This window comes from Neodiprion fabricii, chromosome 6, assembly GCF_021155785.1.
Source record: "Neodiprion fabricii isolate iyNeoFabr1 chromosome 6, iyNeoFabr1.1, whole genome shotgun sequence".
NCBI classification, from domain to species: Eukaryota; Metazoa; Arthropoda; class Insecta; order Hymenoptera; family Diprionidae; genus Neodiprion; species Neodiprion fabricii.
The window spans coordinates 2864357-2881036 of record NC_060244.1 but is presented as its reverse complement, the minus strand read 5'-3'; the positions used below and the strand labels follow the sequence as shown (position 1 = coordinate 2881036).

General features: G+C 37.7%; 2 protein-coding genes and 1 long non-coding RNA gene across 20 annotated transcripts in view; 2 read left to right on the top strand and 1 right to left on the bottom strand.

Annotated features, from left to right (window-relative positions):
• The window catches only part of LOC124185629, a 28161-nt gene extending 11725 nt beyond the window's left edge, over nucleotides 1–16436 (bottom strand). For 7 of the 13 annotated variants that reach the window (XR_006871426.1, XM_046576550.1, XM_046576558.1 and 4 more), the window contains exon 1: nucleotides 5700–6302. The gene's annotated coding sequence lies outside the window, so the exon portion shown is untranslated. Of the gene's footprint in view, nucleotides 1–5699; nucleotides 6303–15746 lie in introns of those variants that run through there. The other 6 variants (XM_046576560.1, XM_046576561.1, XM_046576554.1 and 3 more) reach the window with 5 other exon arrangements.
• Nucleotides 7179–8190, top strand: LOC124185649. The gene is made up of 2 exons (XR_006871429.1): nucleotides 7179–7754; nucleotides 7885–8190. It is a non-coding gene; the product is annotated as an uncharacterized LOC124185649 (long non-coding RNA).
• LOC124185637 (alpha-N-acetylgalactosaminidase) lies at nucleotides 8297–15314 on the top strand. Of its 6 annotated transcripts, none has more exons than XM_046576580.1 (8): nucleotides 8297–8724; nucleotides 12219–12380; nucleotides 13111–13285; nucleotides 13597–13771; nucleotides 13858–13952; nucleotides 14039–14398; nucleotides 14489–14653; nucleotides 14896–15314. In XM_046576580.1, the coding sequence occupies exons 2-8, from the start codon at nucleotides 12220–12222 to the stop codon at nucleotides 15082–15084; spliced, it is 1320 nt and encodes a 439-aa protein (XP_046432536.1). In that variant the 5' UTR covers nucleotides 8297–8724; nucleotide 12219; the 3' UTR covers nucleotides 15085–15314. The 6 variants fall into 6 exon arrangements, with proteins under 6 accessions (XP_046432536.1, XP_046432535.1, XP_046432534.1 ...); XM_046576579.1 differs by lacking the exon at nucleotides 8297–8724 and adding an exon at nucleotides 11180–11327; XM_046576578.1 differs by lacking the exon at nucleotides 8297–8724 and adding an exon at nucleotides 11350–11366.
• Nucleotides 16437–16680: the final 244 nt, after the last annotated feature.

Genomic DNA, 16680 nt, shown 5'->3' with positions numbered 1-16680 from the left:
GTATGGAGAAAAAAAATTCATTATTAAATGCAATGCGGAGAATCTTTGAAACAGAGCCGGTGACAAGGAATGTCAATTAAGATTAAAGGAGGGGGAAGAGCGACGTACTTCACTACGACGATGTTTGAAAGCAAAGTTGTTGAATATTGGCGGATAGAGAGCTCGAAAGCAACCTAGCTTCTGATCGTGAAATACTTTGATGATTCGATTACGTAATACTTGCCGTTATACATGCACGTTTTATGATTATACGTACAGTGATCATTATTGCCTCAATCTTTCGGTTATGGTGTGTATATAAAGGTCCGAAACAAAATGCGAGTTCAATTCTATACGAATTATGTGAGAATGAGGATCAAATTTATAGTTCGCACTTAGAGTTGAATTCGGTCCAATTCCTATTCCTCACTTACAATATATTAAAACGGTCCACTTGAAATGTTGTCAATTTAAATAGGTTATGTTCGTTATGATTACATGAACGTTGAAACAATTTATTTCCGAAAAAGTTACCCCTCTACACGTATACATGTTTTACATAAATTGCAAGTTTTTGGAGTTGCTGATTACGAATTTGAATTTTGATTTTAAAAATTCAAGATGGCGAACGAGAATTTCAAATTCGTTCAAATCCGGAGAAAAAACTCTGTCCAGGGATTTTAAGGATCGCTGATTACGAATCTGAAATCAGACTTTAAAAATACAGCATGGTGAATCCAATGAACGACCCCGAAGACCCCTGCATAAAGTTCTTGACCGTATTCTATCAAATTTGAAATATTCGTCCGCCATATTGGATCCACCATTTTGAATGTTTGAAATTTGATTTCAGATTAGTTATCAGCGATCCCTAAAATCCCTGGACAAAGATCTTTTCTTCGGATTTGATCGATTCTGAAATTTTCGATTTTCCCCGTTTTTTTCGATTCCACCAACATTGATTTGACTCGATGGGGCGGCGGTGTGAACGTGATATTATCGCGTGCAGGTGTGATCTCAATATGCATTGCATATACGCGTTCTTAATTGCGAGGCACGAAATGGACGGTAGGGAAAAAAGATAGAGAAAGAGAAAGAAAAGAGAACAAAAAAAAAAAAGAAAAAAAAATGCGAAAGAACAAAGAAGCCGTGTGACATCGGAGGAAAAACAATCAGCGTGCCAGATAGTATAGCGCGGCAGCAGCTGCAGGGTTATGGTTAACGGCTGCATCCTAGAAACCTAAATAGTAAAAGGGGAAAAAATGGGATTAAAGTTACTATAAGCGCGCGGTAAAAAACGAATTGTATACGTAGATACATAGAAACGTTGCAGCGACAAGTTCTCGGGTTACATTCTTGAAGCGTAGTTGCTTAAACAGCCTTGTCCTCGGTATATAAATCGCGAACTCTCCTTTCGTGCCAATGGTAAGGACAACCTCTGCAGCTAATAATTCCCCCGCCTTCAAATCGCCTTGTAAAAATTGACTTACCACGGCTTTACGCACACCGCCTTCTTTTATGCTTCACCCTCCACTCGGCCTTGCAGTAACACCGAGAAGTTGCAAATGCCACCATTCGGCCCATGCACGGTAGACGGCCGAGTAATCGTGATTGTACGTAGAGTCGAAAGAACCCAGGACTTGACTCTCAAGGACCGTTTCAATCAATCGGATCAACGTTTGTACGGTAGTGGTTCGAAAATTCCTACCTCAAGATTGTTGTATTCAATTCGAGAATCTGAAACGATCGGAGCTCGTGGATTCATCGAAACTATATATTCGTGGTTTCCTGTGAATATAATCCCCGCCCAAAGTTACAAATGATCGGAGATCAATTAGTATTATAATGACGACGACGAATAGAATGAATACAAAAAATAATCGAAGCGTCAGAGTCGTAAACTCCTTGAGATTGAAATCGGGTTTTACGAGTTTTACGGCGTTTAGATCCGCATACCGCCTTTTGATAAATACCGAAAAATATGAGATGTGAATCTCGGGTATGTCTAGGTAGGAAATACCAAGGTCACTGATCTAACGATCTATCGCCATTAATCGCAGAGTTATCTTCTTTCTGTGACGCTGAGGTTAGCGACGTTGACGTATAAACGAAAGATCAGGGAAAAAATTATTATTGCGCAATTTTAGAATGAATTACAAGGTGTCGGCTTTCGAAAATTACATACTTCATCCTCTTTTCTTTCTCCAGATGGATCAGCGTATAAAAGATAAATCCGAATCGAATCACGCGCGTAGAAAAAACAGGGTGTAAGATGAGCCACGCACAGAATCAACGAAATCATAAGGCAATCGGCGCGAAAGCAAAAGCATGATCAATATTACATAGAACCGGGGAATTTATCGACGTCACAACTTTCTCTGGCGCGAAACGGGTTCGAAGATAAATCGCTCTTCGGGACTCGGTCTGTGTGGGTACTCCCATTGAACGCAAAGCTCTACAACTTTATAAGACAACGATCATTCGCGGCATGCGATAGTATAACATGATTTATAAATCTGTAGCAACGATGCTGCGCAACACCGGGATGCTTGTGTAAGAGCGTAAAGAGCGAAAATTTTTATTTGTTACAGTAACTAGAAAAATTGAATAAAAGAGGTATCGTTGAAAAAACTGTTTTAATATTGTTGGTATTACGAAAAACGAGGTACGCCTAACGATTTTGCGCTATCGTCGATCCTTTTTTGGTAATTCCAACGCAAAATCAGTTTCTTCGGTTTACTCTAGTTTTTTAGTTAAATAAGGCTTTAACGTCAATTTATTGCTGCACGAGCATTAAATTTTCGCAACAGTTGCAAGAAAATATAGCAACAGTGATCTTAATGAGAAAGCTAAAATTGGCTAAAACAGATTGTCCTCCAGTACGAATATACGTGAACGTTAAACGTCTCTTTCAGGTCAATAACTTGTCGGGCTGCGACGAAGGGTGCATCGCGATATTTAAAATAGGCCAAGAGACGAGTCAGAGAGAGGCAAGATGGGCTACCGCAGGTGCTCCGGGACATGCCTACAACTCTTTTGGAGTTGGCTCGATCATTGGCTTGAAAATATTGGGTAAAATATTACGTTACAGGGTTCGCACGTTTTTTTGGAATGGAAAATAGGATTTTTCCAGTGAGCTTTCAAGAAATATGACTGAGATTAATGACAATTTTTATTTACAATAGTACCGATGACTTTAATATTATCTAGTAACCATATTACTGTCTGACAATCAATTTACTAACAATATCCTGCGATTTTCCGTAAGAAAAAAAAACGAAAGAAGATTTGGTATTAAGTAATATAAATACAATTTAGTACAGAGCGTGTACAGATAAATTTTTAAAAAATGGTCAAATCAATCTGTAAATTTTAGTGGACTTGCCGGGACATTCTTTTTATTTTAACTATGTAACAATATTCGATTCGAGGGTGTATAAGTCCATAGAATTCTAATTCGTCTTTCATTCTCGAATTGCACCCACCCGGACCTTCGTCACACTTTTCTTGAAAATAAAAGGCGAGGATTTCTGGTCGAATGGTAATTGACGTTTACACGCACTTGTGTAACTGATAATTACAAGTCCTGCGGGTTGCAGCATTTTTATTAACGTTGTAGATGCGGCAATAACTGGACATATTTTGTACAAGTATTACAGAGTGATTAAAGAATACAGCTTAGATGGATTTTTCGTATTCTTTCATTGCATCACTGAGCAATAAATTACCTAATAATAAAACCTGAATATCAAACGCGACATGTATTTACGTGGAGTTCGGTAGATAGAACTGAATACTGTACAACTGTATTGCAATCCGAATCTGACGCAACGGGTGTTGTTGTACGAAAGACGAATTTTATCCACAAACACGCATAAATATCAACGTTTACAACAATACTTTCGGCCAAATAAATAATACAATTATTATCCTTAGCCGTAATGTATTGTTTTAACTTTAAATCGTTGCAACGCGAAACAATTACACACCACGAATTACATTGAAATACAGAAATAATTATTCAATTCGATCAACAAAGATGTCATGCGAATCTAGCGAACTAATGAATCTTCCTGTCTCATAGTTTCTCTAACCGTAACAATATTCAGCATGCAATTGCACAAGCGAGAAACGATCCGACATATAATAATTACAACGAGACGCGCGTACAGTTTAACCTTCGTAACAGGAATACTCAAAAAAAAAAATAAATAAATAAAAAAATCCCAACAAAATACAGTTACAAGTATATTATTCCTCCATTATTTCAAACCAGCAATGATAATAAATTCAACAAATATAAGAAACAATCTATCACATGACAGTTGGCATCCGTACCCTCGTAGTATAACGCGTACGTGTACGTATGTATATCTATACAGGTCCGTGAACATCTACACAACGTGAATGTGCTGAAAATAGGAGGGCGAAAAATGTGCGCGCTCCCTGAAAGAGTGTCGAGGGATGGAGGGATGAAGGGAGGTAGGGAGGAATGGATGTTGCGGAGGGGCGAGGCAAAGAGGGGGTGTTGCGGGGGCGGCGTGGGCGACGTGCGGGTGACGTGGGCAAACGCGTATATATGTATATATATATATATATATATGTGTGTATATATATATATAATATATAAGGGTATACCTGTAATGGGCGGAGATGGAGGGGGGGAGGGATGGATACAGCAGTAGATACAGGAACAGCCGAAGCTTCGCAGCGTGCCAGCGCAAGGGTGGCAGCCATGAATGAAAGCAGCGCGTATCGATTTATCCGCATTCCGTATACCGCCCTATTTATAAAGCACGGTAAACACTATGCTTCTATATAGATATTAAACGTACTTACGTACTTACGTACGTACGTACCGTACATACACATACATTGACGCACGTACGATATGTCATATGCAACGAAACGATGAATCTATAGCTTTGGCGATATCCTGTTCGTTATGTGACGGAATCCTGTTGATTTTTAAGAAATCGCTCGAGATGCGATCGATGGTGTTTATAAGTAACCTGTTTTTTTTTTTTTTTTTTTATTTTTTCATTTTTATTTTTATATCGTACGTGACGAAATTATTGCCGATAGTACAGAGCGTGAAATACGACGCTGTACATCGTACGTGTCTAAGACAATCGCGTGTCGGCGAAGATAATGATATCGCGTTTTGTGCCGTGACTGTTGTACAGAAATATGTACGTTCGAAGCATATAATTACAACAATCCTCGGATAGTGTTCTGCGGTAGAAAATGTATTACGGGTATGCACACGCCGGCGATATATCTGCGCGAGAGGAGAGCCTCTCTCTTATCTTACGGCTCGCTCGCCGTGCATTGTCTGTTGCATTACATCACTAGGCACGGTTATAGGAAAGAAGTATTGTTCGATAGGATAGGACGCGTATACTTTCAGCGATTTTTCTCATCTATGCGAAAAGCAAGAGATAACATATCGCGCGTCTTTTTCCATCAGCTTTAGCGAAACGATCTTGTAAATAATATATATATATATATATATATATATATATATATATATATATATATATACAACATGTATAACATACTGGATCGGCGATGCAGAGGGTGAAACGAATGCATGCATGAATGACGCAATCCGTTGGTGGGAATCGGAATGAAATTCGTAACGACGGGTGGGGATGTGATCGATTAATGATAAGTTAAATATGGAAGTAAAAACGGTGGGGTTTAGAAACGGCGTATACCTTTATCATGTCAGCGGGTGCAGCCTCTCTTCATCTTTGTTTCGCGATGTCGCTTCGTTTGGAGTTTGGATTAAAATTACAAAAACGACGACGACGATTCACTTTTCTTACCACCGCAGTCTCAACGATCTTGCCGAACGCCATAACTATTCATGTGATTTATAATTCAACTCTCCGGCTGCCGATATACGTATACATATATATATATATACACAAATATCATACGACATACAGTATACATACATGGGTATGTACGTATATATTATATATACATATGTATATACGTATAAACTGTACAATGCATTATATTACATGGCATAATACAATATATTACACAGTTTGTATTACGCACGGGTGTCTCGGTCGAAGTATTATTAATTATATACGCCAATAAGAGGGGGTGGTCTGCACGACTTTACGACAAACGATAATTGCGTTAATTTAATACGCGTCCCGTTATTGTTAGAACAGCGATCGAGTTTACGCGTCGAGGGTTAATCGAGGAATTTCTTTTTTTCCGTAATAAACTTATCAGACCGGGACGGAGAACCCGCACACCGTCTATCCGATGGTGGTCCCGTATCAGTCGACCAGGGAATAAAGCTCCGAGGGTTGCTACTGCAATTCGAAAGCTCTCCGCGAGACGGAGCCACCGTTGGCTGGCGCATTACGCTTCTGTATATGATGTTTTATACACCCGAACCCCTGATCCTTACCCCTCCCTCCCACCCTTCATCCCTGTCTTATATTTGATCCTTCACGTTTCGGTGATGTCGATATCGCCTATCCGGGGACCAGCTATAGCATCACCCTCTGACGTAGCCTCCGTTTAACCATACGTATACCGCATGCGAGAGAGGATATGGAACGCATACGTACATTTGTTAGTACAGTTCGTAAGGCGGTACGTATAAGAACGCACAACCAGGCGACACATATTCTCACCTTTCACATATTTTCGTAGAGAACTTCAAACGGCGCTCTGGCTCAAAATTATCGTTATTATTCTTCGCCGCTATTATTGTTATTATTTTTGTTGTTATTACCATTCAATCAGACGTACGTACGCACGCCTCGGCGTGATCCGATACGTGTTTATACGCACATGATACATGTACGCAGGATTATTATAGGTGTACATCCCTATCGTTTCAAGCATAGGTGTGTATATATATATATATATAGGGATAGGAGATTAGACGAAACGGGATGATATCGTACACCGTAATTTATTCCTCGATATAACGAGCTAAGTTTATATATGTATGTATATATATACGTATATATATGTATATATAGCTGCTGGACGTGTTACGTCATTTCATTCAATCGCTAGACTTGAGGGTATAGCTTGTTGTACCTGATACATTCACATCCCAATCTAGCAACGATCACCACGATTCGTGACGTTATGCGAGGTAAAAAACGAAAAGGTAGAGAGAAAGAGAGATAGAGAGAGAGAGAGAAGATAAATTGGTGGGACGCTGAATTCCGGTTCGAAGTTAGCAAATGGGGATACCTTATAGTTTGTAGGGGCTACCATTAGCTAGTAGCAAATAATAATCCATCGGATTGGCATGCGATTTATGTAATAGTTTCAATTCGAGAAGAGGGTATAAAGATGTTATATCATAAGTGACGTTTTCAAAATTTAGGTCGACTATGGATCTTGATCCTATCACTTCCATGTACAGTAATACGTGCGTACGACTGTTGTGTCCGATAATGTTAATCGTAAGTACTTGATAGGACGGATATTGTAACGGTAACGATAATAGCTAACTACCCTAGAATTTTGAACAGTTATAGGTGAGGAGAGAAATTTTCATGCGTTCAAATATACGTGAAAACAAACTTTCGTGCTTCGATGACCCCATTCCATAACGTAGACCCATTAAATCTGTACAAAGCCATGCGTATTGACGAAATTATACGCGAACTTTTTGCGCTGAATTTGAATGAAACATACCGGACGTTTTGAGTTTGCCGACGATCGAGATCATCAATGAATGTTCGAATAAGACGTCGTTTCGAGCAATACCGCAGACGAAGCAGGTAATTACGATTTTCTTAATCAACTGCGTTTAAAATTCGACAATTATATTTAACGACGAAAGGTATACAATTTTCTTCGATGTTTGGGTTCGGCACAACGCGTAAGATTGACTAATAATATATTCAACAGCTATTGGTTCGGCGAATCTTGACATTTCTACCAGTGGCATGGTTTCGCGGCACAGCGCCGATTCTGCACGCGAATGTATGTGTACAGCTTATGGGTTATACCCTGATTATAGCAGTTGCCAGTTGATTCTCTCCCACTGATTCTCCGGAGAGACAGCCTGCCCGCGAGTAGTAGGTAGTGGGTGCCGGTTACTCCCCGGTATAAGACAGACTTTTTTAAAGTCAATTGCCTATTGCAGGTGGGATATTTCATTCCACGAGATCGAGACTCTCGACTCTTGAACAATCTTAAAACGTGAGAATTGCAGAAACAAAAAAATTTAAATATCGTGATGAATCAAGATCAATTTCTGTAAACCGCAGTGAATCAAAGTACTAAAAGGTTTTTTGTTTTCTTTCACACTGTTATACAGAAGGAATAATAACGGCAAAAACAACGACAATAACAACAATAATAAACCGTGCACTGTTCGATTCGAAAAGCGGAGAGAGATTTTTCTCTTTTGACTTGTCAATTAAGAGGTGGGGGATTCTGAAGATATTGTGAAAAAATAATTTCACAATGCTCAACGATACGTGACAATGTTTGCAACACGCATACAAGTGACATAGTTTTTGAAAGATAAGATTCGTTGTACAAAAAATCAAATCGTATCTTCTGTTTGATCTGGATGAAGCAACGGACGATAGATGAGATAAAAATTTATGAAACACGCAATAATTACAGTATATATTAAACTCTACCCGGCATCTTTGACCACTCAAAGAGTTACGGAAGCGGCAGTTCTATCATCTCCCCTGCATTGTTGTCAGTCAAAAGGACTGCAATCCACGAGTGAAGGTAAGTCATTATGCCTCGCATTCGCATTAAGTGTTACAAAAAAGAAAGAAAGAAAAAAAAGGCGGACGAATCCTTCTTTCCATCTCCCTCTCTCTCTCTCTCTCGCTCTCGCTCTCGCTCTCTGTCGCTCTCTACATATTTTTGGATTATTTTCACTCGTGGACCGCGGTTATGAGAGGAAATATATGGAAACATTGATTTTTTAACTGTAAACACCTCTTCATACTCGTATTAATCAATTTTTGATGAATGAATTGAAAACTGCGGTACAAGTTAGATTTTGGAAAATATTGCCGTTTTTTTTTTTTTTTTTTTCTTATCTAACGATAAATCGTGAGTTCGCCACCAGCAAATTGTAACGATTGTATGAAAATATTGAATGTTTTTTTTTTTCACCAACTCATCGACTGGAGAAAAAAATCTGTGCACAGGAAATTTGCAAAAAATTCATTTGGGTGTAAAATGAGATATCCTTCATTTGGATCTGACGAACTATATAAATATTTTGACGGAAAACGAAAAATAGTAGACTAACACGAATTTTCTGATATTGTTAATAACAATTAGTATTTACAATTAATAAATACAAATAATCAAACATCTTTCAAACCTTTGTTTTGCCATGTTTTAATTTTAACACGTTCTTGACCTGAAATTCGTTTCGTCTTAATTCGTTGAGTCGGGAATGATCAAAGACAAAGTAAAAAGTTGAAAATAAAATCACACCTGAAAGTATGCAACCTTGCTTTCATATCCGTAATACAGGTCCGCTTCTCTGGACGACTACTAGCTTTATTAAACAATTTTTTATATTTCTTTTTGTATAATTTATGTTCACGAATAAATGGAAAACCGCTGGACCAAGATTCAAAATTCTTTCCCACGTGGATATCGTTGGTACTCAGGAGTAACGTAGGCTATACATACTGTAATGTTTCAATGCGATGAAAGGAGAGTATAATGTAGGAAAAAAGAACAAATATGAACTTAATAGAAAACGCGGTGGTTCCTGCAGCTTTTGTGCTCAGAACTCTGACAGTGCTATATTTTAGGTTTTTCCATACAATCCCATACACATATATTTTTTGACTTTTGTCTCTTTCGACATTCTATATTTTAAAATTTTATGAAATAAATTTTCACACTTTTCAAAATTCAATATTGTAATCCTCTTATTTTTTCATCATTACGCATTCTTACTCTATCACTTCGTTCATCTACGACATTTTATTTAAAAATTAACTAATCGTAGTTAAATAATCCGTTAGTACTAAATTGACTGTATATTACACGTTACTTCATTTCATCAGATTTTTCGAGCTACTCAAAGCCGCTGATTTTTACACAGATTTATCGTTTTCAATTTTTATTTTCATCCAAATACACCTACACTTATTTGTATTCTCAGACAATCAAGCTTGGATTATAGTTCACAAGTTGGCTGCAGATAAACGAACTATTTTGTGAACATTACATATTTATCGTGAATTGAAGAAATTGAACAAAATTTTAAATTACAATAATCAACCGGTAATGGCGGATAGACACAGCAATGTTGTATAAATAAATTCTATATCTGTATCAGTTTGTTTAATTAGTTATTCATCGTCAACCAAGCGATTTGACCGTGATGTTTAATAGCCACCTGCCAATCGATAAACCGAAAGTTTCACTTTATACTTGCAGATTTCGTACCGATATACAATATATACGGTCTGCTTATACAACTGATACATAATATATACATATACACGTATATATATATATTATCGAACCGACCTTCGGTGAGGTAACATAAAATATAAATGACTTGGAAACCGATCAAGCTAGACTTTCGAAAAAATGGAGAAAATAAATAAAGAAATATAACATTGATTTACAACAATGCGTGGTGGTACAATTAATTATGTACGTCTAGTAGACGTTAACCGATTGTTCTTGATCATATAAACGTAAGAATATGTAGATGAAAAATAGATCGAGGATCCAGAAATATAGAAGCTTGTAGGCTTTCGCGTATTCTTCAATGTAGCGAATCAAGGATATCAACTAAGGTAGCTCGGACCGAACAGCGTGTCGGATCGTAGTGAAGTTAGTAACGTTATCGCAACGATTCGTGCTGAGGAAAAACCGTTATTTCGCGATTTTCGAATTGCCTGAAATTCAGTAAATCGTAATAAAACAAAACACGCTCATATTTCGAAATCTTAGCTACACAAAATTCATTGTAAAATTAAGAAAACGGTGATATTTTCTCCAATTGATGCTCCGTTACGATAACGTTGCTAACTTCAACTTGGTCATGTCGGATGGATATTCATTAGCATTTGAATGCCGTATCACTCTCGGCCTTTCGTCGAATCGTCATTAAATTCTTTTGATAACTCATGAAAACACACTTTCTACATTATCATCGGGCAAATTTTTACGGACAAATAGAGTTTAGTGCCGACGGGTAGGCAAAATTGCCAATGGATCGCATTCCTATGTCGGGAAACATCATCTATGGTCGGAATTGCCGGAGTTATCCGCTTACGTAGTCAGCTGTTATGTTCCCAGGCTGTCAGCCTAGGGTTGGTTAATTCGAATATAATAAACGAAAGGCAAGATTTACTTTATTTACGCGTGAAAGGCAACTGTAGGTATGCTCAGGACTAGTTGTTTCCGAGACTCGTCTTGATTCGATTCAATTTTCATTCAGTAAGAAAATCTTGCTAGCATTTCTCCCACTAACTTATAGCCTAACCACCAAACAATCTGACTTGAGTGACGGTTTACGTCAATAATCAAAAATATTCGATTCTTTAAACGCCATTGAAAAGCGTGAAGAAAATTGGTTTAGTATGGTGGATTTTTCACCATTTTTCAACAATAAGTACAAGTGTCATTACGAGCAAGAACATTTGGCGATAGTTGAAGAGCGATAGCTCTGCTCACATTTTCTTCTTTGTCCCTATTGTTCTTTGTTATTCACGTAGACATGCCTATCTAATCTGCCAATTCTCCCAAGTTTGTTACACTCGATTTCGTACAAAGCGGCGTGTCAGCTTTAGCCATGACCTCTAAAGTCCCTACGCCGGTAAACAAAGTGAAAAACAGGGTTGGTACAGTTTGTTTTTTTTGTCAGTAATTATATCGCAATGTCAATCAGAGATATAGTCGCTATATGAAAGGAAGTCTTGGCGTACTAGTCTTGGGGAGATGCGTGTGTGTAAAAAATGAAATGGGGCATTGGGTGAAAGTACGCTTTGGCTTGGAAGTCAGTTATATTGGATCAGTCTTGTGGAAACTTTGTACTGTGTTGCACATAGGTGGATATGAGTGTTATTCAACTCTCGTTTATACGTCCGTTTTAATGACGTGTTCTCATACGTTCTTATCACATTTATTCGTATCAAGAAACAGAAGAGCTTGAACAAGTTTCCACTATCTTTCACGCCCTGTTGCCGATGCTTTGTCATACTAGAAGCAATAATTCTAAACTCGTGTCGCAGGATGGTGCAGACGGTTTGGATATGGTGCGCAGTGGTTTTAATAGCAAAATTTACGGCTGGACTTGAAAATGGCCTCGTCCGAACCCCACCTATGGGCTGGCTGTCCTGGGAGAGGTTCAGATGCAATACAGACTGCAAAAATGATCCCGACAATTGCATCAGGTAAGTTAACTACAACGCTTCATCAATTTTACAAAGATCGTCGATCCTCTCGATGCTCAGATTTTGGGAATTTTAACAAACGCTGTGTTTCCAAAGTTCAAAAATGAATATTCCCAGTATGACAAATCTGGAAATTTATATACGAATAGTGATAATCGTTGATTGTGATCACATTGGACGTGATATGAAAGTATTTTCTCAAGGTTGTAAAGTTATGTCGTTGAACGATCACCTTGAATTGATAAAATAAAAAAAAAGGGTTATTCAATTTATAATGCTGTTTTCTAAGTTTAATCGCTATATAGTAAGGGTATTTCAAAACTGATGATAATCCATATATGCGTACACGTTATGCTACTTTCGCTTAAATTTACATTTATTGACGTCTTTGGACCACATGGGGCAATATAGCTCTGCCTCTGTTGCTGATTGCATAATAAAAGTGTGCCACAAAATGAATGTTGTGCTATGAAACTCTTTCATGGTTCAGGAAACTAAATATTCAAGTATCCCGTGTGTGAAATCATACATGCCCCAGAAACGTTTTGCCATTGTTAGTCTTTCTTTAATGTTCACCAGAAGCAACACAGACTGGAGTATAATACAAGCATAATGGAAATTTCGCACTCTCGAACCCAATTGTTAATGCAAAAGAGTGAAAAATGTTCACTATTTATGTACCGACTGTGTAGTAGAGTATCCGGAGTCAATGGTGATATTTCAATTACAGAGATGGCCTTTTCCGCACAATGACAGATATTGTTATAGCAGAAGGGTACGCGGCAGTTGGATATCAGTATATCAATATCGATGATTGTTGGCTCGAAAGGGAGAGAGGCTTTGATGGTCAGCTTAAGCCTGATAGACAACGTTTTCCTTATGGCATCAAGAATCTGGCTGATTATGTAAGCATTTCGATAGTAAATTGAGGTAGAATTCTAAATCATTCACCAGCGATTGGTGAAACTGGGAAACAAAGAAGAAATAAATACCAGTATTTGATAAGAACCTGTTTGCATAAACTGTTAACTAACAATAAATATAATACCTGATGTTTTGCAATTTACACAACTGTGTAGCAACTTGCCATTTGCGAAATCTTATTTTAACGATGCACTCGTGAAATAAAATGATAGACAAAAATAAAAACGTATAAAATTTAACAGGTAAACTTTCGTAAATGACACGTAACCACATCGGTATTATAATTATTTAGGTACATTCCAAGGGATTGAAATTTGGCATTTATGAAGATTATGGTAATTACACCTGTGGTGGTTATCCAGGTATTTTGGGTCATTTAGAAGAAGATGCTGCACTCATTGCATCATGGGATGTTGATTACATAAAATTAGATGGTTGCTATGCCCATCCATCAGACATGGATAAAGGTACAAATTCACATTATCGTTTGAATTCGAAGGATATATTTACTGTTTAGAAATGAAGAACATTCAACTAATAAATCATATTTCAGGATATTCTGAATTTGGATATTACTTGAATCGAACAGGAAGACCTATGGTATACTCGTGTAGTTGGCCTGTTTATCAAACTTTTGCAGGCATGAAGGTTTGTTATATTTTTATTACTCATATAGGGGCATTTATTCGTTACTAAACACGACGTAACAAATGTTGGATTGGTTTGATTTTCAGCCAAACTTCAGTCTTATATCTGATACCTGTAATCTGTGGAGAAATTTCGGTGATATTCAAGATTCATGGGCGAGTATTGAGAGTATAATGGATTATTTTGGGGATAATCAAGATGATATTGCACCAAACGCCGGGCCTGGACACTGGAACGACCCAGATATGCTGATAGTCGGTAACTTTGGGCTTAGCTACGAACAAAGTAAAACGCAAATGGCCTTGTGGGCTATACTAGCAGCGCCGCTATTCATGTCAGTGGATCTTAGGACAATTAGACCAGAATACAAAGCAATTTTACAAAACAAAAAAATAATAGCCGTCGATCAAGATCCCTTGGGAATTCAGGGCCGAAGAATTTACAAGGTAAGTTCTTCGTGTTGCAGCAGCACATGTTTTAGATTGTTTTGAGTTCAACGTGACAAAGCTAGAGCTGAGATTTTTGTATTTTTCCAGCACAAGGGCATCGAAATCTGGGCAAGGCCTATTAGTCCAACTTACCAGAACTACTATTCCTATGCTATTGCATTCATTAATCGCCGAACTGACGGTACCCCATCAGACGTCTCTGTAACATTGAAGGAACTTGGACTAGCGTATCCCGCAGGCTACAGAGTAGAGGTGAGTTTAATTATGCATCCAGTTTCATTTCAAGTTTAATAACTTTATGTTTTTTTTTGTGATCAACCGATACTATTCGTACTCAACGGGTACTATATTTCTCAAGTAACAACTCATCTTACTAAATGGGAATAAGTCGAGTGTTTTAACTTCTGTAGCTAGACAAAATTTCTATTAGCAGCACCCACTTTGACGTAAATTAATGTTCTGCATTACGAGTACGTAATTATTTATGATTTCAGGACTTGTACGAGGATGTTGATTATGGAATACTAACACCACAAACAAAGATTAAGGTTAAAGTGAACCCTTCGGGAGTTGTGATCCTACGTGCTGATGTAGATTTGGAAGCTGTGTATGCCCAAAATAATTACACCCCCTTTCCGGTTCTGAACCAAGTTTTCAAAGTCAATCAAAATACCTTCAAATGATAAACAACAATTCCAAATTAGATAATACTAATTATTACAATTTATTAGATTTAAGTTTTCAAATAGGAAACGTTACCATGAATTTAAGAATATTTACAACAAGTGAGATAAAGTTTATACATAAATACATTTTTTAATTACTCTGTCATTTTTGTAATATTTTAAGTATTTCCAATTTGGACCAAAAAATTACTCCTGATCTAATAAAGATTTTTACAGTGAGAAGAAAACAAAGTAATCATTACTGCTCTGAAACATTCAGCCCTAAACGAATATAATCAAGGTGGCAATCCAGTTTCACCCAATGAAGCTAAGCTGGGCTAATCATGTGCAATAAATATTTCCGCATCTTGCAATCCTGAGATCGGGGGGGTTTAGCTGAATTTGGTTGTGCGATAGGTGGTTAGCAATTCACAAGTGCAAGGGTAAATGGAGGTATCGACGAAGAGTTATTCGGTAACACCACTGTCTCCAAAAAGTAACGACAGGTGTGTGGGTACGTCAGATGCCAAGTCGGTATCGCAAAATGCATACTTACCAGCTGTCTGTCAATTTTTCTTACACACATACCCCCATACGGTTCAGCACGACTTACAATTGATGAACAATTGAAAAGAGTGAAAGTCAGAAATTAAGGGTAATTTCAAATCATAATCACTTACCCATGGTGCATAGTGACAGTCAGCCCAGCCTGAACACCTAGCTGGAGTAAATCCGTGCCGGAATCACCGATTAAATCTCATATTTCTGTTCTGGACACTGAATTTATTCAATATTTGACATCCTTCGTGATGATCGGTATCCATGAATAATAACGTCATTTTGACGCCACTTTATCCCAAAATGATTCGTTCACCGACACGAACGATTGCGATTGACACTTCACGTGGTAATGAATCTTAGCAGCGCAAATCCGCAGCAATTTTCACCCAAAGCGTACGTTAAAATATATGCAACACTCGATAGTATCCCACAAAAACGTTTTTCTATTACAATAATCTGGTAACGAAAATCGAGGGTTATTTGAATAATTTCGTACTCCACCCGAGTTAAGATGATAACGAATAAAAATTAAAGCAGCAGAATTTGTGACATTGTACGTCTTCGCGGTGTCAGTCAAACGATTGGACACCGTATTAGTCCCACCACCTAACAAATTATAGGTATGAACCAAAATATTCGCTGCTAGTTTATACGTTTCTTCCACTTTAAGTAACTAGTCGTACTTAGGACGTCGGTTGAAAATGTATTACCACACACAACTTAAAGACTGTATTAATTAACGAGCAGCACGCGAAGATTCGGCGGTTAGATTAATGGCAAGTTATCAAAATTATGGCGCTTCGATCGTTTGTTGATTGTCGATTGTTTGAATTGGAACATCACCACTCACAGATCCCGCCAAAATCCATGACAAAATTTGATCGATGATGAATAACTTTTAATATCAACAAAAGAATTTCCCCAGAAATCTTGCCAAGATTGGTTTGGTTTACGTTCAGTACAAATAATATGTAGACAAGTCTAGATGAGACGAAGGCATATTGAGTTACCTATTGCTTCAGGATTTATCAAATTTGAGAATGGTCTAAGCAT

Coding starts and splice junctions, on each gene's coding strand:
- LOC124185637 (XM_046576579.1), top strand. CDS start 11,230: ATGGTCGGAATTGCCGGAGTTATCCGCTTACGTAGTCAGCTGTTATGT. Junction 13,286..13,596: donor TCAAGAATCTGGCTGATTAT/GTAAGCATTTCG, acceptor ATAATTATTTAG/GTACATTCCAAGGGATTGAA. Junction 13,953..14,038: donor AAACTTTTGCAGGCATGAAG/GTTTGTTATATT, acceptor TTTGATTTTCAG/CCAAACTTCAGTCTTATATC.